Source organism: Biomphalaria glabrata, chromosome 16 (genome assembly GCF_947242115.1).
Source record: "Biomphalaria glabrata chromosome 16, xgBioGlab47.1, whole genome shotgun sequence".
Classification (NCBI taxonomy): Eukaryota; Metazoa; Mollusca; class Gastropoda; family Planorbidae; genus Biomphalaria; species Biomphalaria glabrata.
The window spans coordinates 28,713,390-28,734,928 of NC_074726.1; the positions used below are offsets into that span (position 1 = coordinate 28,713,390).

General features: G+C 38.2%; 2 protein-coding genes across 2 annotated transcripts in view; one reads left to right on the forward strand and one right to left on the reverse strand.

The window, feature by feature from the left end:
- The window catches only part of LOC106069792 (uncharacterized), a 39,298-nt gene extending 26,160 nt beyond the window's left edge, over positions 1-13,138 (forward strand). The window contains exons 3-4 of the mRNA XM_056014788.1: positions 5,100-5,179; positions 12,927-13,138. Coding sequence (XP_055870763.1) covers positions 5,100-5,166 — 67 coding nt within the window. The 3' untranslated portion in view covers positions 5,167-5,179; positions 12,927-13,138. The remainder of the gene's footprint in view (positions 1-5,099; positions 5,180-12,926) is intronic.
- A 5,803-nt stretch (positions 13,139-18,941) lies between these two features.
- On the reverse strand, positions 18,942-20,234 carry LOC129923305 (keratin-associated protein 10-2-like). Its single transcript, XM_056013577.1, has one exon. The coding sequence runs from the start codon at positions 20,232-20,234 to the stop codon at positions 18,942-18,944; it is 1,293 nt and encodes a 430-aa protein (XP_055869552.1).
- Between the last annotated feature and the right edge of the window lie 1,305 nt (positions 20,235-21,539).

The following is a 21,539-nucleotide window of genomic DNA, read 5'->3' on the forward strand; positions in this document are numbered from 1 at the left end:
AGGCATAAATTGCTATGGGATGGGATAGGATAGACAAATATGCCCCATGGACAACCCTGAGGATAAGTCAATACTGCCATGGACTAAATCAGCGGTTCTCAACCTTTTAGGCTCGGCGACCCCTTTTTACAACCCCCCACGCTGCCGCGAACCCCCCACCCCTTTCCGCATACACACACAGCAATAGAAGAATGGACAAAAACAATTCATTTTTTCGATGGTCTTAGGCGACCACCTGGCAAATCGTCAATCGACCCCCAAAAGGGTCGCGATCCACAGGTTGAGAACCCCTGGACTAAATAGTCTTCAAATCATTTTTTTTTATAAGCGATACGTTTTATACCAGCCTCTATCGGTCAACAGAACTATGGTACTGTACTTGTTTGAAATTTGACCGTTCAGTTAGTGATAGAGAATGGGTAGAATTGCGTTGGAGCAGAAGTATTAAATTATCTCCTCCAAAGCGTAATGTTAGTCGATCATTGGCGTTACGACATGTTCATTGGTTCTGTATTTTATGTGGTATTTTTTTTTCCTGATATTTTTTTCCCCAACTTATGTTACGTACACCTTGCTGTTGACTCTGGGAGCAGTTACTTCTAGTCTGGAACTGTGATGCAATTGTGACTGTAATGTAAGACATTGTCGTCCTTTTCACACTTGATTTTTCGTCACTAATGATGTCGGTATTTTTAGTTTTAAACTGCATATAGCGGCGAACTCTAAACTGTAACAGTTGTACTTGGATCTATAGGGCAGATGATGTTAAGGTCATCCGTTTCTTTTGACCAACGGCTAACGAGCAGGGTGATATGTGGCCAGTACAACGACCAACCGCCTTTACTTTACCCAACTTAAGTCAGGTGCCCATTAGAGCTTGGTGGACTCAGAGGCGCCCTAAAAATACCGAATATCAAAATCCCAGTCTTCACCGAGATTCGAACCCAAGTGCATAACCAATCAGCCCCCGCACCTCCAACTTGGATCCATGTTCTGCTGCTATTAAAAAAAAGCAACACACGATTTTAACAGTAACACTGCCAATATGTTAGTCATTGTGATATTCACTTATTGTCTCCCCTTCTCGTTTACTGTTGTTGAAACTCGGAATTATTGTAAAGAAAAAAAAATATGTGTGTGTGTGTTGAGTACAAACAATAGAATCATTTTAGATGTATTGATTTCATGTATAAGGTTTATTTTAAAGAGAGAAAGACATGATTGGTTCAAATATTGGAACAGCCTCCGATTTTCTCTTGTGATTTAGTATAGCTAGAAAAAGTCACAAACGCCAATTAATTTAAAATAAATATATGCAAAATTAACAAACTTAAATTGTATCTTTTAGCGTATAGTAGGAAGGTGATGCAGAGAAATGTAGGTACAATGTCGCCCATTGCGTAGTATAGATGAAAAAAAATAAATTTATCTATAGTGGGAAGATGATGCAGAGAAATTTAGGTGCAAGCTTCCTTGCATATTACTACACAATGTAGTAATTTCTTCTTATTGTCCTGTTTTCCCTCCACACAAATCCATTGTTTACTTGGTCTTCCTCTGACTTTCCTTACCATCTTGTGAATAGTGTCCTATTAAAAAAGTATTCGTAGTGGTTTAGCAGACGTGAACTTGACGCAACTTAAATGCTTAGCAGACGTGAACTTGACGCAACTTAGTTGCTTAGCAGACGTGAACGTGGCGCAACTTAGTTGCTTAGCAGACGTGAACGTGGCGCAACTTAGTTGCTTAGCAGACGTGAACGTGGCGCAACTTAGTTGCTTAGCAGACCTGAACATGGAGCAACTTAGTTGCTTAGCAGACCTGAACATGGAGCAACTTAGTTGCTTAGCAGACGTGAACTTGGCGCAACTTAGTTGCTTAGCAGACGTGAACTTGACGCAACTTAGTTGCTTAGCAGACGTGAACTTGACGCAACGTAGTTGCTTAGCAGACGTGAACTTGGCGCAACTTAGTTGCTTAGCAGATGTTAACGTGGCGGAACTTGTTTTTTTGCTCATAACTTGTTTTGCCGTTTGTCTGTGTAAGGAGAGAAAGGCCTGCGGAGGCAACGCTGACTCTTTAATAACCTGACTCCATCTGTCTCAGTCTTTGGTCTTTTGCTATTTTCAACACGCCTGCAAAACATTGGCCCGTGCAATGTTGATGTGATTTGTTCATTCTTTGTTTCTTTCGTCACCATGGCCTTCATTAACTAGGCACTCTGTTTATGTCTACTTTTATTTATTCGGAAAGATTAACACCAAAACAACATTCAATATCTACTATATTATATTTGCTACCTAAGACACTCTTTGGTTAACAAACATACTAGATATTGAAATTACACTTCACTTTCAACTGTAGGTGTAAGTAATGAATTCCAACCTGTAAACCATAGGTTACACGCATTAGCGTATCGTGATTACCAATACATAGGTTGGGTCCGTAGATATGTATCAATGTTTGCTGTCATGTAGAGGTTGCAAAGGGAGTTAATCGAACATTCTAATAAAAACATCCAAATAAGAAAAATAATCATAACTAGTCGACCGGCGGCGTAGCATACGCAGCTACTTTGCAGGGCCTGCCTTAGGCCAGTGCAACCTATGCGACCGCAGTGGGCCCGCACTTTCATAGGACCCGCGCCAATTCTTGGTGTATAAATTATTCAATTAAACCATTTTATAACTTATAACAGATTTCACGCTGCCTCCTGTCGATTTTCCAGGAGCTCCCGGAAATCACATGAAATTGCAAAATATACGAAAAGTCTTGGAAAAATCTGGAAATTATTAAAATCTTTGGAAAACTCATACAAATCTCCTGAAATATATAGACCAAAATTGTCATTTCGGGGTATCATTCGATATGGAAAACGCCAATCCTTCGCGCGATAAAAAAAAAAACTGCATTATGCAATACCCGTGATGGACCTCATTCACCAATCGTAAATAAACAACATTTTTAGCACGTGATAATATTGATAAAGCAATGAAAAAAACGTATCACGTGACAGCCTTTATGGATATACGTAATTTGTATAGAAGAGATAGAGAACTGTGTTCCCCCCCCCCTCTTTTTTTTCGCCTCGAAAATTACGCGGGGTAACTCTAGTCCGTCCGACTTGCATAAATAAAAGAGTGATCTTTGCATTACTTGGTATCCAAACTCTTGAGCCATGAAGAGGATTATATAAATAGATTAAATCATTTTAATGTAAACCAGCAAATCTTGTGCAGCGTTTAATTTAATTGTTGTGATAGGAGCATTTTAAATTTGAGAACCCTTGATTAACAGACTCCCTACAAAATGCGTACAAATCTCTCCTATACACTTTCCGTATACATCATTTGTGCACAGATCTTTCAAAAGTATCCTTTGTAAACATGGTCCGTACACATTATCTGTATAACCCTCCACACCAATCCTTTCTACACAATTTATGTACGCATTATTTGTACACAACTTTCAAATGCTTCCTCTGTAAACACTATCGGTACACATGCTTCGTACGCATAAAAGTACAACATGAACATTATCCATGCCACAGTAAAAAAAGGTCCCAATTTCGATCGGCGGGACATGTAGTCCGCATGCCAGACAATCGCCTTCCCAAAACGACTTCTGTACTGGGAGCTGTGTGCAAGAAAGAGCTCCCAGGGGGCATCAATACAAGCGCTGTAAAGACACCCTTAACAGCTCCTTCAAGGAGTCTGATATTGACATTCACGGCTGGGAAGCACTAGCTCTCGATGTCTCCTCCTGGCCTGAAGCTGTGAGTCTCGGAGTCACTAGATATGAAGCAAGAAGAGTGGCCAGGGCGAAAGAGCGCCAAACCAACAGAAAGCTGAGAGAAGAAGCAGGCGTATCTGCAACTGACCTAACCTACCCAAGCCACGTATGCGGCGGGGCATTTTAAAGCGAGGATTTGGACATTACAGTCAACTTCGAGTTCATAGGAAATGACGTATGTGCTCATCTTGGATCACGAAGGAGGAACTGTATATACTTTATCTTGTATTTCCGTACTGTCGCGCATATACCCGTATACCCCGCACAGGTGTATACCCCGCACATGCGTATACCCCGCACAAATAACAAAATAAGACGAAACAAAATTGTACAACCCGCACCCTCATATACGCCCTCATGGGCAAGGCGTTACATAAAGTAGACTACTATCATCGGTACTATTTCTTTTCTTGAGGCTTAGCAGGAAATGTTGATAAAAGATGTTGATAAAAGATGTTGATAAAAGATGTTGATAAAAAATGTTGATAAAAGATGTTGATAAAAGATGTTGATAAAAGATGTTGATAAAAGATGTTGATAAAAGATGTTGATAAAAGATAATGATAAAAGATAATGATAAAAGATGTTGATAAAAGATGTTGATAAAAGATGTTGATAAATAATGTTGATAAATAATGTTGATAAAAAATGTTGATATCAAGCGCTCTCCCCACACCCTTGGCCAAATATCCCACGAGAAAACAAAACAACATCACAAAAAAATCTTAAAACATGAGCAGCCAATCAACAATGGACCTCATTCACCAATCGTAAATAAACATATTTAGCCACGTCATAATATTGATAAAACAATGAAAAACGACGTATCACGTGACAGTCTTTATGGATTACACAATTTGTATTGAAGATATATAGAATCACGTGGCTAAATGTTGTTTGTTTACGATTGGTGTATGAGGTCCATTACGTTTGCCTTCAAGAGCAGACAGCGAAGGCATCCTGGCTAAATATAGTGACGTTTATATGTATTAGTACACGCTTGAAATAGAGATCTTCTTCTTCTTCTAGCCAGCTTTATTGCTGCTGAGCTGTGAGCTCTTTTGCAGACTGTGCCAAGGAAAACAAGTGTGCTGTTTTCTTCAGTTGTTCAGCACTGTCGTACAGGTTTATCTCCATTGCATACTAGGATATCGCGTGCTCTATCCAATGATCACTTATCATGGCGCTTGCTACTTATGTTAATTTTTATTGTTTTATGTTATGGTCGTAGGTATTTTGATGATTAAATGCATAATAATATAAATGATTGGCTCACTGACACTCATAAATGTGTTTGACCATTTCAGAAGTTCATTGACGACGTCAAGTCTAGGGAAAGAAAAAATAAATTTAGAAAATAGAATAACTTCATGATATTCATATATAGGTAAGTGATTTGATGTTTCTCTCTCTCTCTCTCTCTCTCTCACTCTTTCTCACATACACACACACATATATGGAAGATATATGCATGTATATAAGAAGATAAAGCTAATATGAAAAGAAGAAAAAAAGATAGATAGGTAGAGAAAGAGTCAGACAGACAGATAGATAGATAGATAGATAGATAGATAGATAGATAGATAGATAGATAGATAGATAGATAGATGGATAGATCGATAGATATAGATAGATAGATAGATAGATAGATAGATAGATAGATAGATAGATAGATAGATAGATAGATAGATAGATAGATAGATATAGATAGATAGATAGATAGGTAGATGGATAGATCGATAGATATAGATAGATAGATAGATAGATAGATGGATAGATAGATAGATAGATAGATTTAATATAATTCAAACATATTCCAACAATTAGCATCTCAAACACATTGGAGGTTGCCATACAATGGAGATAAATTCCTAAAAAGCTAGATATTCTTTGGGTGTATCGGGTGTCTAGAAAAACGTTTGTGCACTGTTGTGTTTTCAGCGCTGTAGAATCAAATTGAAAATGATAACGCTAGCAATGAGCTGATAACTCTGAATAATCCTAGCATGAAAATCTCCAGAAGTAAGATTTAAAAGTTTACAAAAAAACATGAACGGGAATAGAAGACGAAATGAAATGATTAAGAATTTAAATCTGCCAAACTCTATGCTATGTAGCCACTTTTGTAATTCTGTTCATCCATTGTAGCCCCTGCTAGCAAGGCCGTTCGAAGTTGAAGAGTTAACACGGTTAAAAAAGAACGATTACTCTCATGTTTTCGAGTACTAGGTCTGCGAAAGTTGTCTACCTTCCTCATCAATTACTATTATCTCCCCTGACACTTCCAAGTGATCAGTTGTCGATCAATTTTACTCTGCGCTGGGACTGACATCCCTTCAACGTGACGGACTAGTTTCAACTTTGAGCTCTACTGCGACATATATTTGGCGACAATAAACCCGCGCTCAGATGTTCTTTTTTATTATTTGTTCTCGTTTATTTTCTACTTCTAGTGGTGACGTTAGATCTAGTGAAATTTAGATTCTGAAATTGTTGATAAGGTATACCTGCTGTAAAAAGAGACTGTGTAAAGCGCTTGGCATCCGAACTAAGGGGTTCCCGGGTTCGAATCCTGGTGAAGGCTGATCCATTCGAGCTTCAACTCGATGGGCTGCGACTCCAACGTGAAAATACGCCAAAATATCTAGGGGTGACCCTGGATAGAAAGTTGTCAATGCTCCAGCACGTCCAGGATGCTGAAAGAAAAGCCTCGGAGAAGTTAGCGTTACTAAGAAAGCTGGCCAGCACAAAGTGGGGCGCCAAAGCTGACATGCTACGCACATTGTACTTAGGTGACATTAGATCGCAAATTGAGTACAGCTATACAGTTCAAATGTACGCCAGTAAAAGAGCCCTCGAATCACTCGACCGAGTACAGGCACAGGCACTAAAGTTCATTTGTGACACCTTTCGGACAAGCTCAACAAACGCTGCTGAAATCTTAACTAACGTGGCCCCAGCTCCCTAGAGCTAAAGGGGGGGGGGCGTGTCTGAGCAGTCACACGACTTGTAGGGTAGGTACGAGACATTACGCCGAACGGCCCAGTTTCTTGCCAGAGCACTACGGGAGGATTGAGTCCTTCCTGTTCTGATTTATCAATAGGAGTTCATCTCAGATGTTGACTGAGATTTTAAATTTTTGGATCTTTAGGGCGCCTCTTAGTCAACCCAGTTCAAATGTGTCCCTGACATTAGTTGGGGAAAAGCGAAGGCGGTTGATCGTTGTGCTGGCCACATAAATCGCTCGGTAACCGTGGGCCACTGAAACAGATGACCTTTACATCATCTGCCCCATAGATCGCAAGATCTGAAAGGGGACACTATTATTATTGCTTTTACGTAGCGCTTCTTTCATACTTATGGCATACACTGTGCACCATACTTAGGGCATATACTGTGCACCATACTTATGGCATACACTGTGCACCATACTTATGGCATACACTGTGCACTATACTTAGGGCATACACTGTGCACTATACTTAGGGCATATACTGTGCACCATACTTATGGCATACACTGTGCACCATACTTATGGCATACACTGTGCACCATACTTATGGCATACACTGTGCACCTTACTTATGGCAAACACTGTGCACTATACTTATGGCATACACTGTGCACCATACTTATGGCATGCACTGTGGACCATACTTATGGCATACACTGTGCACCATACTTATGGCATGCACTGTGGACCATACTTATGGCATACCCTGTGCACCATACTTATGGCATACACTGTGCACCATACTTATGGCATACACATACACTGTGCACCATACGTATGGCATACACTGTGCACCATACTTATGGCATACATAGTGCACCATACGTATGGCATACACTGTGCACCATACTTATGGCATACACTGTGCACTATGGTCCAATCTCTTTTGTGGACCAATGAGGGGAGGGGGTAGCTTGCAGAAAGTTTTCTAGCTGCCTTTAGGTGGTCAGCAAACACGAGTTGGGGTTCGAACTCGACCCCCCCCCCTTTATTAGGTGGCCAAGGCGTAGCCAAGCGGTTTCAACCTCTCACCAACACACTATTGTTATTTGAAGGTATCAATCTATACAAGCGATCTTAAGGACTTCCTAAACACTTTCCTACAGGGAATGACACCAGGTTGAAAGATAAGAATAGAAGATGATGGAAAAGCTAAGCCCAAAAAAATGGATGGTTCTATGCTGCTTGGGATGCAGAAGTAGGAAACAGGATATGAGGAGACTGGTTGGACAAATATTTGGGTTGTCTCTCTCCCTAAGGTGTCCAAGAGAATATGGATGATTGGTGAAGAGGAAGCGTTGAGTTCAAGTGTTCGAATCCACAGTGCTAAGAGCTTTCAGGGCCAGGAAGTTAAATGTCACTTCTGAAAATTGTGAAGAAAACTGAAGCAAAGAAAGGAGGGGGTCAGTGTGGTTGTAGGCTGTTAGGTGCTTTGGTGAGACATTAAGAGAGAGACAGTTCAAGAGAGAGAGAGTAAGAGTGAGATAGAGAGAGACAGTTCTAGAAAGAGTGAAAAAGATATTTTGAGAGAAAGAGAGAGAGAGAGAGAGAGAGAGAGAGAGAGAGAAAACTGAAGCAAAGAAAGGAGTGGGTCAGTGTGATGGTTGATTGTACGCTGTTAGGTGCTTTGGTGAGACATTAAGAGAGAGACAGTTCAAGAGAGAGAGAGAGAGAGAGAGAGATTAAGAGCGAGATAGAGACAGTTCTAGAATGAGTGAAATAGATATTTTGAGAGAAAGAAAGACATGTCGAGAGAGAGAGAGAGAGAGAGAGAAAGAGGAAAGAATCAAGGGAGAGATCAAGAGAGAGACCAAGAGAGTGTGAAAGATTAATAGAAAGAACACGAGAGAGATTAACGGATTAAGAGTGAGATAGAGAGAGACAGTTCTAGAAAGAGTGAAATAGATATTTTGAGAGAAAAAAAGGTCGAAAGAGAGAGAGAGAGAGAGAAAGAAAGAGGAAATAATCAAGAGAGAGACCAAGAGAGTGTGAAAGATTAATAGAAAGAGCACGAGAGAGATCAAGTGAGAGAATAAAAGCAGGTTATCAACGTGATACCAAGAGAGAGACAGACAGACAGACAGATGGACAAAGTGGAGAGGATCGAGGGTTACAAAGCAGAAAGACTTGACATCTTGAATGATAAAGATGGATGGTTAGATTAAAGAAAGATGGATGCACGTGCTAAACGAAGGGTTAATAGTATTACCCGCAACAAGTTCAAAGCACAGCATTAGAATGCAAACAGACATGCTCTGAATTTGAACGGCACAATACATCGCCTATGGTGATACGAACATGTACCATGTGTGACGTCCAAGGGGGAAACAAATACAGTTAACTTTCTGTTACAAATATAGGATCTACATATTTGAATATTTGAAGTTTCTGTTGCGCAATTATTTACAAAGCGTCTCGCAGCTGAAATTGTGTTTATTTAATCATATATGAACGCCCATTGTATTTACTACACATTGCAACTTAAATATTGCCATCATCGAGAGCTCTTCGTGGAATTCATTCATATATTTTTATTAAACAAACAAGGAAAGTGGTCTATAGATGAATGTCCACAGTTCGCAGTCTTTATTTCTACATACAACGGGCTTGTTTGTACTCGAATTGTCACAAGCCAACTCGGCAAACTCTTGAAACTTTTAAACGTAAAAAAAAAATAAAAAAAAAATTAACTAGAGTGACGTCATGTCGTCATGTGATAGTTCCATCAAGGCTAAGAATAGCTCGAGAAATTGTTTGACTTTTGGACGCTGCTTGAAGTTCATATAATTCATAAAAATAACAAAAAATATAACATTTCTACTTTACATATGTAGTTCGTCCATCGTGGTTCGATGACGGCCACTTTTGTCATCCAGGGGGCTGAGGGCTTTGCACTGGAGTTTTATGCCTCTACATGTGGCTGGTGAGACCTATGTGAGCCCGAAATGTTCGGCTGCACACTGGGCAGGTTATTCCAGCTGGAGCTGGTGTCATTGACTTTGCTTTTTTTTTTCTCAGATGCAAGCGCTGTTCTCTTGTAATCGGCAATTTGTGCGTCAGATTTCACAGCCGGACTTGACATATACGTACGGACTGTCCATCTAATGTCAAAAGTCGTAAAAAAAAAAATCAGTTTCAATAATTAAAACAAAATAAAAAATTTTACAACTTTAAAGCTGTTAAAAACCTATTTTTAGCATTTCTTTGCATTGCTCCAGTTTTAAAATGTCAATTTTTTCCTTCCAATAACGGAGAGTGAACAAACATAGCTGCTACAATGTTCAGTGTTCAGAGCTGTGTTCATGTTTTGTTTTCTTCTTTGACCATTTCATTAGCTCCACGCACGGTCAGTAGAGATGTAGTGGGTAGCACAGCAGACGTGTAACTTAGGATTGAGGGTTTCACGTGATGGCGCATGCGCATTTATTTCTTAAATATTTACACTATCGACAACAATTAACAATAAAAATACTAACTTGATGTCATGGTAACAAAGGCTTGTACTATCTACCACAGCTAGATGCACTAGCATTAAGTCTTTAACATAATCTAACAAAAAGTACCTAACTTAAACGATCTACTGAAGTACCTAACTTAAAGTACCTTACATATTCTAACATAAAGTACCCAACTTCAACGATCTACCAAAGACCATACTATAAAGTACCTTACATATCCTAACATAAAGTACCTACTTTAAACCATCTACTGAATAACGTAACATAAAGTACCAAATTGGAACGATCTACCAAAGTACCTGACAAAAAGTACCTAACATAAACGATCTACCAAAAACACCTAACATAAAATACCTTGCAGTGCAAAAAGTACCTAACATAAAGTATGTAAACATGTTAGGTAAGATTAAATAAATTAAATAACAAAATAAATATAAAAAATAACATGACATCCTTGTTAACCGTAGGCCACAGAAACAGATGACCTTTACATCATCTGCCCTATAGACCACAAGGTCTGAAAGGGGAACTTTACTTTACTTACAGTATCAATGTGAATTAAAAGACATTATACACAGATAGTTATGTACTTCAGAAGATCGTTTAAGTTAGGTACTTTATGTTACATTATGTTCGGATTTTAAAAAAAATGGTAATAAAATTAGTAATTAAAAAAAAAAGTAAAGTTCCCCTTTCAGACCTTGCGATCTATGGGGCAGATGATGTAAAGTGGGCCACAGAAACAGCTCACCTTTACAATAAAAATAATAACCTATATAATAATATCATTTAGTCATAAGAGTGAATAATCTAAACTTGGCAAAAACTGACAGATTCTTTGCAAAATCAACTTCTAAAAACTGGTTTGGGTAAAGTCTCTAATAAGTGTGTATACAAACAATAAATTGTAATTTTTAATTATAAATCTAATTGTTTTTCTGTTTTTGACGAACCTTCGTTAAAATAATGAGGCGCGGTGGCTGAGCGGTAAAGCGCTTGGCTTCCGAACCGGGGACCGGGGTTCGAATCCTGATGAAGACTGGGATTTTTAATTTTGGGATCTTCGGGCGCCTCTGAATCCACCCAGCTCTAATGGGTACCTGACATTAGTTAGGGAAAAGTAAAGGCGGTTGGTTGTTGTGCTGGCCACATGACGCCCTTGTTAACCGTAGGCCACAGAAACAGATGACCATCTTCCTTATAGACCACAAGGTCTGAGAGGGGAACTTTACTTTACTTTTTTTTGTTAAAATAGCTCCAAGCCACTGGATCCAATAGTGATCTCAATGACAAAAAATAACAACAACACACGTGTGACTAAGCACCTTACTGCTGTGTCTGTAATGTAACCTACATTGTACGTGGATACAAAAAAAACGGTTTATGCCACTTCGCCACTCACCCGTTTTATATCAAGAAATGAAAAAACAAATTACATTTATTATCACAATAGTTTTGATTGAAATCCACCTAGCTACTGTATCACTAATTATACGAAATGAAATGGTTAAGAACATATGTCTGTTAACATTTAGACATAAGCACTATGATGAACATAGTAAACTCTTACTCTCCTAACTGACGATACCAACGTTTATTCCACCAGCATGTAGTTAATAACTACGGAGAGAAAGAGTTAAATTTATTTTTCCACTTGCATCTACATTACATAGATAATACAAAGATTGGTTTAAAGATGAACTTAAAATGATCTCCCCACAAGGACAGTGACATTTGATCCGTTAAGAATCATTGGTCACAATTTCCAATTAAATTTTGTAACAAGCAAAATACAAAAAGAAAACTACTTTAAAAAAAAAAAAAAACAAAGCTTATATTAATTATAGTTGTATCAATTAGTTTGGAAGGGTCATGTAATTAAATTTTTAATAGATCTAGACTAAAAATAATAAATCTGTGGGATTAGAAATATTTTTACCAATTGTTTTTGTTTAGCGCAATATCATGCTTTTAGTTTTCTCAATATGCTATGATCCTGTCACTTGTCTTGACCCGTTGAAAATTGGTGGGGGTGAAAGAAAGGCGTATCTGGGTGATCGCTTTTTAAATGTATTTATTAAAACAAAAAGGTGAACAACCTGTATTCGAACTAGTTGGCTAAAGCCTTCTTAGGCTTATCAAGCCAACACGGTAACCACTCTGATAGCGAAGTGCTTATGAACATGGAAGATTGTATAGTTATCTTTTTTATATATATATAGTCTCTTTCTATATTAAATATGTGTTCACTAAACCTCAGACGATGACCTATAAAGGGGACTAATTCAGCTTATACCACCACTTCATGAATGCAAAGGCTCTTCCCCTTGTTCAGATACCAATAGTTAATCATCTCTTTTTATTGTCGATTCTGGTGGTGTCAGATAATAGAAATAATAGTGCAAAATTTCAGCTTGATCCGACATTGGGTGTTGGAGAAATAACGTGTACAAACTTTTTTACCAGACCGACAGACAGACACACAGAGTGAGTTCATATGAGCTTTGTAAAAACACGTTTTGAATTTATAGTTTAGAATTAATAATGCTCTATTGCCGTGTCTATAGACTTGGGCTAATAATAAATGGCTTTACTAAATGTTAAGTTTAAATTGTATTCACAGACCTGTGCGTATTAATGCAATCATTCTTCTGTGTCTACAGATCTACCGAAGAGTGACGTCATGACTGAAACTCTCTAAGTCATTTCAAATTAAAGACACAAAAACGAAAAAGAATCGAACACACATGATCTGGACCTGTTGGCTGAAACAGCAGAAATCAACACCAGGGGTTAAATGTTAGTGAAAGGACTTTAAAACAAAAATATTGTTCTTTTCTGTAACATTTGAAAGAATAAACTTCAGAGAACGCGACTATTGTGTCACTTGACTATATTTTAAATTTATATTGTGTCTTAACTTTTCCCCCTATATTTATTGTGTCTTAACTTTTCCCCTATATTTATTGTGTCTTAACTTTCTGTCCCTATATTGTGTCTTGTCTTTCTGTCCCTATATTGTGTCTTAACTTTCTTTCCCCTATATTGTGTCTTAACTTTCTGTACCTATATTGTGTTTTGTCTTTCTGTCCCTATATTGTGTCTTGTCTTTCTGTCCCTATATTGTGTCTTAACTTTCTTTCCCTATATTGTGTCTTAACTTTCTGTACCTATATTGTGTCTTGTCTTTCTGTCCCTATATTGTGTCTTAACTTTCTGTCCCTATATTGTGTCTTAACTTTCTTTCCCCTATATTGTGTCTTAACTTTCTTTCCCCTATATTGTGTCTTAACTTTCTTTCCCCTATATTGTGTCTTAACTTTCTTTCCCTATATTGTGTCTTAACTTTCTTTCCCCTATATTGTGTCTTAACTTTCTTTCCCCTATATTGTGTCTTAACTTTCTTTCCCCTATATTGTGTCTTAACTTTCTTTCCCTATATTGTGTCTTAACTTTCTTTCCCTATATTGTGTCTTAACTTTCTTTCCCTATATTGTGTCTTAACTTTCTTTCCAATTATTATGTCTTAACTTTCTTTCCCTATATTGTGTCTTAACTTTCTTTCCAATTATTGTGTCTTAACTTTCTTTCCCTATATTGTGTCTTAACTTTCTTTCCCTATATTGTGTCTTAACTTTCTTTCCCCTATATTGTGTCTTAACTTTCTTTCCCTATATTGTGTCTTAACTTTCTTTCCCTATATTGTGTCTTAACTTTCTTTCCCTATATTGTGTCTTGTCTTTCTGTCCCTATATTGTGTCTTAACTTTCTTTCCAATTATTATGTCTTAACTTTCTTTCCCTATATTGTGTCTTAACTTTCTTTCCAATTATTGTGTCTTAACTTTCTTTCCCTATATTGTGTCTTAACTTTCTTTCCCTATATTGTGTCTTAACTTTCTTTCCCCTATATTGTGTCTTAACTTTCTTTCCCTATATTGTGTCTTAACTTTCTGTCCCTATATTGTGTCTTAACTTTCTGTCCCTATATTGTGTCTTAACTTTCTTTCCCTATATTGTGTCTTAACTTTCTTTCCCCTATATTGTGTCTTAACTTTCTTTCCCCTATATTGTGTCTTAACTTTCTTTCCCTATATTGTGTCTTAACTTTCTGTCGCTATATTGTGTCTTGTCTTTCTGTCCCTATATTGTGTCTTGTCTTTCTGTCCCTATATTGTGTCTTAACTTTCTTTCCCTATATTGTGTCTTAACTTTCTTTCCCTATATTGTGTCTTGTCTTAACTTTCCCTATATTGTGTCTTAACTTTCCCAATATTGTGTCTTAACTTTCTTTCCCCTATATTGTGTCTTAACTTTCTTTCCCCTATATTGTGTCTTAACTTTCTTTCCCCTATATTGTGTCTTAACTTTCTTTCCCTATATTGTGTCTTAACTTTCTTTCCCTATATTGTGTCTTAACTTTCTTTCCCTATATTGTGTCTTAACTTTCTTTCCCTATATTGTGTCTTAACTTTCCCTATATTGTGTCTTAACTTTCTTTCCCTATATTGTGTCTTAACTTTCTTTCCAATTATTATGTCTTAACTTTCTTTCCCTATATTGTGTCTTAACTTTCTTTCCAATTATTGTGTCTTAACTTTCTTTCCCCTATATTGTGTCTTAACTTTCTTTCCCCTATATTGTATCTTAACTTTCTTTCCCCTATATTGTGTCTTAACTTTCTGTCCCTATATTGTGTCTTAACTTTCTTTCCCTATATTGTGTCTTAACTTTCTTTCCCCTATATTGTGTCTTAACTTTCTTTCCCCTATATTGTGTCTTGTCTTTCTGTCCCTATATTGTGTCTTGTCTTTTTGTCCCTATATTGTGTCTTAACTTTCTTTCCCTATATTGTGTCTTAACTTTCTTTCCCTATATTGTGTCTTGTCTTTCTGTCCCTTTATTGTGTCTTAACTTTCTGTCCCTATATTGTGTCTTAACTTTCTTTCCCCTATATTGTGTCTTAACTTTCTTTCCCCTATATTGTGTCTTAACTTTCTTTCCCCTATATTGTGTCTTAACTTTCCCTATATTGTGTCTTAACTTTCTGTCGCTATATTGTGTCTTGTCTTTCTGTCCCTATATTGTGTCTTAACTTTCTGTCGCTATATTGTGTCTTGTCTTTCTGTCCCTATATTGTGTCTTGTCTTTCTGTCCCTATATTGTGTCTTAACTTTCTTTCCCTATATTGTGTCTTAACTTTCTGTCCCTATATTGTGTCTTAACTTTCTGTCCCTATATTGTGTCTTAACTTTTTTTCCCTATATTGTGTCTTAACTTTCTTTCCCTATATTGTGTTTTAACTTTCTTTCCCTATATTGTGTCTTAACTTTCTTTCCCTATATTGTGTCTTAACTTTCCCTATATTGTGTCTTAACTTTCCCAATATTGTGTCTTAACTTTCTTTCCAAATATTGTGTCTTAACTTTCTTTCCCAATATTGTGTCTTAACTTTCGCCATATAATGTCGGTCGATTTCTTGTAGCTCCTAACAGCTAGTAAAACTAAACCGATGTATGCATATAAATTATTTTCAATTGTAGAACTTGAAATAACTTTACCAAACCTCTTTTGTGACCAAACGTTTTGTCATTCATTATACACGGAATGAACTTGAGATGAGATCTAGATTTAATACTAATGAAATAAACTGATACTTAAAAACACAATCTAGCTCACAACAAAAACGCGTCTTTACTCTTGCATGTCTTTAGATCGTCTCCCGTTGCACATTTGTATTACGCAAGACACTTTTGTAATTTCATCATCTTCACTGCGTTGCCACCAACCAATCGCTTTTCTTCAACATCACCAAGGAAACCCCCCCCCCCCAAGTAAATTGCAGGCCCTAGGCAAAGTGAATTTGGTGAAATAGAAAAAAAAAAACACAGAAAAAATAAAAATTACTCAATTTATTGAAACCTACATATTTTGCTTCCTTCTACGCAGACATAATCATTGTCCGCCGGTGGTCGATTTAGATTACGGATAGTGATATGCTAAATGTAAATTGCGGGGCCCCTGCCTGGCGCGGGGGGCCCAATTGGGAGCAATTGGTCATTGTTTAGTTATTCGTGAGGATAACCAATAGTAACAGTAAGCAAAGACTTAGTACAATAGATTATTCTAAATTTTATGTATGTAGAAGTCACTGTCTTCTTATCTTATCTTATGTGATACGGAGTGTATGTTGTAGTAGGTCAATGAAGATTGTATCGAAATAAATATTTTATCTTTCAATACTTATTACAAGTTTTTAAAAAATGAATTTTCTGGTGTTGAATAAATTGTCGATTGAATCCAATTGTTAGAAAGAAAATGGTCGTTGAACTATCTGTCTTTGAACCGTCCTGGATCTAGATCTAGATTTAAAAAATTACTTTCTTTAAATTCAAATGAAAAATAAAATATATGAAACGAGTCATTTACTGTTCCGCAGAAAACAATAAAATGAGAAAATTGCTCGAAAATAGAGACACATAAAAGGGGAGACAATCAAACAGTTTGTAGAGTTATCAAACATTATTTAAATTTGGAGAGAATTACTCCGCTTAGTTTGTCAAACTTGTTTCCAAATAACTAGGTGGACACATTCTGTCCTCTATTCAGTTCAATAATAATCATGGATGGCTGCCTGGTCGTTCTCAATGTAATGTAAATATTTGGAAAGAATACTACTTGTTTCCCCCCCCCCCCCCTTTTCCTTTTCTTTTTTTTTCGTGGGGGTAACTCTATCCGTATAAATAAAAGAGTGATCTTTCCTTTACTTCTTCTTCTCGTCCAAACTCTTGAGCCAAGAAGAGAATTATATATATATATATATATAGATAGATAGATAGATATAGATTCTACATCTGAATCGATGGGATACTTCTTTCTAACTTGTCATGTGACTGAGGAGGCCAATCCTTGTTACACAGTTGCGGTCACAAGTTGGGCATCTGTAATCACCAGGGGCTACTGCACTTTTCACCCTTGTTTCTGCTTCCGGTGAGTATTCTGCAAATTCTAGCCCCTTCCTTCGTGCTTGCTCACCATGTGGATCTTTCCAGTGCCCATTTCTCCTGTGTCGATTTTGAAGAGCTTCGTTAGGCGTTTGCATGCATCGGTATACCTTATAAGTGGGCGTCCTGCATATATCTCCTGCCTTCTATTAGATCACCATACAGAATGTCAAGTGGGAGTCGACATTGTGGCTTTCTGTGAACATGCCCAAGCCAGCCAAGGCGTCTACCAGTGATAAAAGTCCGGATTTCCTTGCAACCTGCTTCTCGCGGCACTTTCTTACTGTTTATTACCTCTATTCATCTAGTAACTTCGTGGGAACTTCTGGGTGGGCGAAACCTGGACAAGGATCTCGAAAACGGCTCTAACAGTTGCTGTATATCGTTTGGGAAAAGAATGACTAGCTCGTTGGCCACAGTAAGACAACTCTAGTTTGACCGTTATAATTTTTTTCAAAAAAAATTTTAATTTGGCAACAGAACGAGAAAAAAATAATTTCTTGTGTGAACGGACTCTACGTCATCGGGTATTTCCCAGTGTAGGCATGATGTTATTCAAGAGTTTAATAAATCAATGTTCAGGAACATTATGCACGCCGTCTCCTAAGTCAGAAGACATATCAATAGAATAATATAAAGTGTAATAGATGTATAAATTCGCTTAACCATGATTTTTGTTTTCTCGCGAAAAGGGGGTGGGGGGGGGAGGGTTAAAAACTTTTTAAAATCTAATATTCATTAGTTATTAAAAGTAAAATAATCACTCTATAGCAGGGGTTCTCAACATGTGGGTCGCGACCCCCTTGGGGGTCGATTGACGATTTGCCAGGGGTCGCCTAAGACCATCGAAAATATGGATTGTTATTGTCTATTCTTCTTTTGTGTGTGTGTGGGGGGGGGGGGGGTCGCGGCAGAGTGGGGGGATTGTAAAAAGGGGTCGCCGAGCATAAATGGTTGAGAACCGCTGCTCTATAGAAAGTATAAAGAGGTATATTTTTTTTGCAATTGTTTTGTAATGTTTCTCTGTATTATCTTTGGAGCTTATCTTGAGAATCCGTCTTAAGCATATACATAATGTGTAAATATTTCTAGATTAAAACTCCAGGCTTAACTTCACCTTGTATGTAGTTATGTAAGTCTCTATTTGACATTGGACACGAATACTGATGGCAGAATGAAGACTTGTATTTCATGGCGGGAGCTTTTTAAGCTATGTACAATAATGCAAAAATACATAGAAGCACACACATCTACACACACACATTAAGACACACACACACACGCGCGCGAGCGCTAACTTAAGAAGAATGCATAACATAAGATGAGGAGTTAGAATTTCAATTTATTTCAATTTCGATTCGCCAGTGAGAATGTAATGACAGATGATTCCATTTCAGTTTACATTCCACTGTTCTGAACTGTCAGTCTCACATTGTATTGGCCTACTTATTATTGTTTGTATAATGTGGCTGGTAACCGCATTGACCCAAGTATTTGTATAGAAATTGATGATAAAATGAAATAAGATGGAATGTTACACAACGTTCTTTCCTTTGTTGAAAATAAAAATTGACAAATTGGCTGAGAGGATAAAAAATCCTTAGCTACGGCTTGAGTTCGAATCCCGACTCAAGGAGCGTTGTGTTTACTGAGCGCTTAAAGGCAGCATGGAATCCTACTCCCAGACACTAGCCTCGCCACCACTGGTGCACAGCAAGAGATTGGACCATAGCGCACTGAGCTTGCTGGCATGATAGATGCACTGAGCTGGCATGATAGATGCACTGAGCTTGCTGGCATGATAGATGCACTGAGCTTGCTGGCATGATAGATGCACTGAGCTGGCTTGATAGATGCACTGAGCTTGCTGGCATAATAGATGCACTGAGCTTGCTGGCATGATAGATGCACTGAGCTTGTTGGCATGATAGATGCACTGAGCTGGCATGATAGATGCACTAAGCTTGTTGGCATGATAGATGCACTGAGCTTGTTGGCATGATAGATGCACTGAGCTTGTTGGCATGATAGATGCACTGAGCTTGCTGGCATGATAGATGCACTGAGTTTGTTGGCATGATAGATGCACTGAGCTTGATGGCATGATAGATGCACTGAGCTTGTTGGCATGATAGATGCACTGAGCTGGCATGATAGATGCACTGAGCTTGTTGGCATGATAGATGCACTGAGCTTGTTGGCATGATAGATGCACTGAGCTGGCATGATAGATGCACTGAGCTTGCTGGCATGATAGATGCACTGAGCTGGCATGATAGATGCACTGAGCTTGCTGGCATGATAGATGCACTGAGCTTGCTGGCATGATAGATGCACTGAGCTGGCATGATAGATGCACTGAGCTTGCTGGCATAATAGATGCACTGAGCTTGCTGACATGATAGATGCACTGAGCTTGCTGACATGATAGATGCACTGAGCTTGCTGACATGATAGATGCACTGAGCTTGCTGGCATGATAGATGCACTGAGCTTGTTGGCATGATAGATGCACTAAGCTTGTTGGCATGATAGATGCACTGAGCTTGCTGGCATGATAGATGCACTGAGTTTGTTGGCATGATAGATGCACTGAGCTTGAAGGCATGATAGATGCACTGAGCTTGTTGGCATGATAGATGCACTGAGCTGGCATGATAGATGCACTGAGCTTGTTGGCATGATAGATGCACTGAGCTTGTTGGCATGATAGATGCACGGAGCTTGTTGGCATGATAGATGCACTGAGCTTGCTGGCATGATAGATGCACTGAGCTTGCTGGCATGATAGATGCACTGAGCTTGTTGGCATGATAGATGCACTGAGCTTGCTGACATGATAGATGCACTGAGCTTGCTGACATGATAGATGCACTGAGCTTGCTGGCATGATAGATGCACTGAGCTTGCTGACATGATAGATGCACTGAGCTTGCTGACATGATAGATGCACTGAGCTTGCTGACATGATAGATGCACTGAGCTTGCTGGCATGATAGATGCACTAAGCTTGTTGGCATGATAGATGCACTGAGCTTGCTGACATGATAGATGCACTAAGCTTGTTGGCATGATAGATGCACTAAGCTTGTTGGCATGATAGATGCACTGAGCTTGCTGACATGATAGATGCACTGAGCTTGCTGGCATGATAGATGCACTGAGCTTGTTGGCATGATAGATGCACTGAGCTTGCTGGCATGATAGATGCACTAAGCTTGTTGGCATGATAGATGCACTGAGCTTGTTGGCATGATAGATGCACTGAGCTTGCTGGCATGATAGATGCACTGAGCTTGTTGGCATGATAGATGCACTGAGCTTGCTGGCATGATAGATGCGCTAGATCAGCGGTTCTCAACCTTTTAGTCTCGGCGACCTCTTTTTACAATCCCCCACTCTGCAGCGACCCCCCCCCGCACACACACACAACAATAGAAGAGTAGACAATAACAATCCATTTTTTCGAAGGTCTTAGGCGACCCACAGGTTGAGAACCCCTAGATAAAATCAATTTAAACAAAAATAATTCAAAAAATTCAAAATTGATGAAGTTGAGTTTTATCATTATTTTTTCTGTTATGAAACACTATTGCTTGTTATTGAAATGTCGCAATGGCACACAATAAGAATGCAAGATAGTAATATTTTAACTTATTTAACAATTCTCTTCTGTTTATGTAGGGCAGAACTGAAATCATGTCACTTTTATCTGCCATGACCAGGGGGGGACTACATTCCCCATGAGAATTTAGGTGTCTTCATTTCATGATTATGATTATAATTAATCACTGTCTGATTAATTTAAATGATTCATGTTGAATATTTTTATTTAAAGTCATCTTTAATCATGATTAGACAACGAATACAACTGGAGTATTCTGCAGAGGCTGTGACCCTTAGTTCATAAGTTGGGTGCTTTTAACACTGATTATGTTGGTAGGTTAGACAATAGTGCGCCTTCGCTTTTATGCAAAACAGTTTGAAGCTGCATATTTCGTAACTTCTAATGCAGTGATGCCCAACCTAATTCGACCCGCGGGCCGTTTTAATTTCCGACACTCATCTAGCGGGCCACATGACCGAAAAGTTACAAAAACGAAATGAAATTGTTCTGAAACTATTTTGGTTGAAACTTGTGGATTTAATACTTAACTAACTGGTTATTGACAATCATCTTTGTTACGTGTCAGAAAATAGCTTCATTTCGCTACTTAAAATGTAGGCAACAGTGTAGGTAGCTTTACCACCGGCTCATTTTGTGGTCTCTTTT

Bases quoted from the DNA above. Each gene is read 5' to 3' on its own strand.
- LOC129923305 (XM_056013577.1), bottom strand. From the start codon at position 20,234: ATGTCAGCAAGCTCAGTGCATCTATCATGTCAGCAAGCTCAGTGCATC.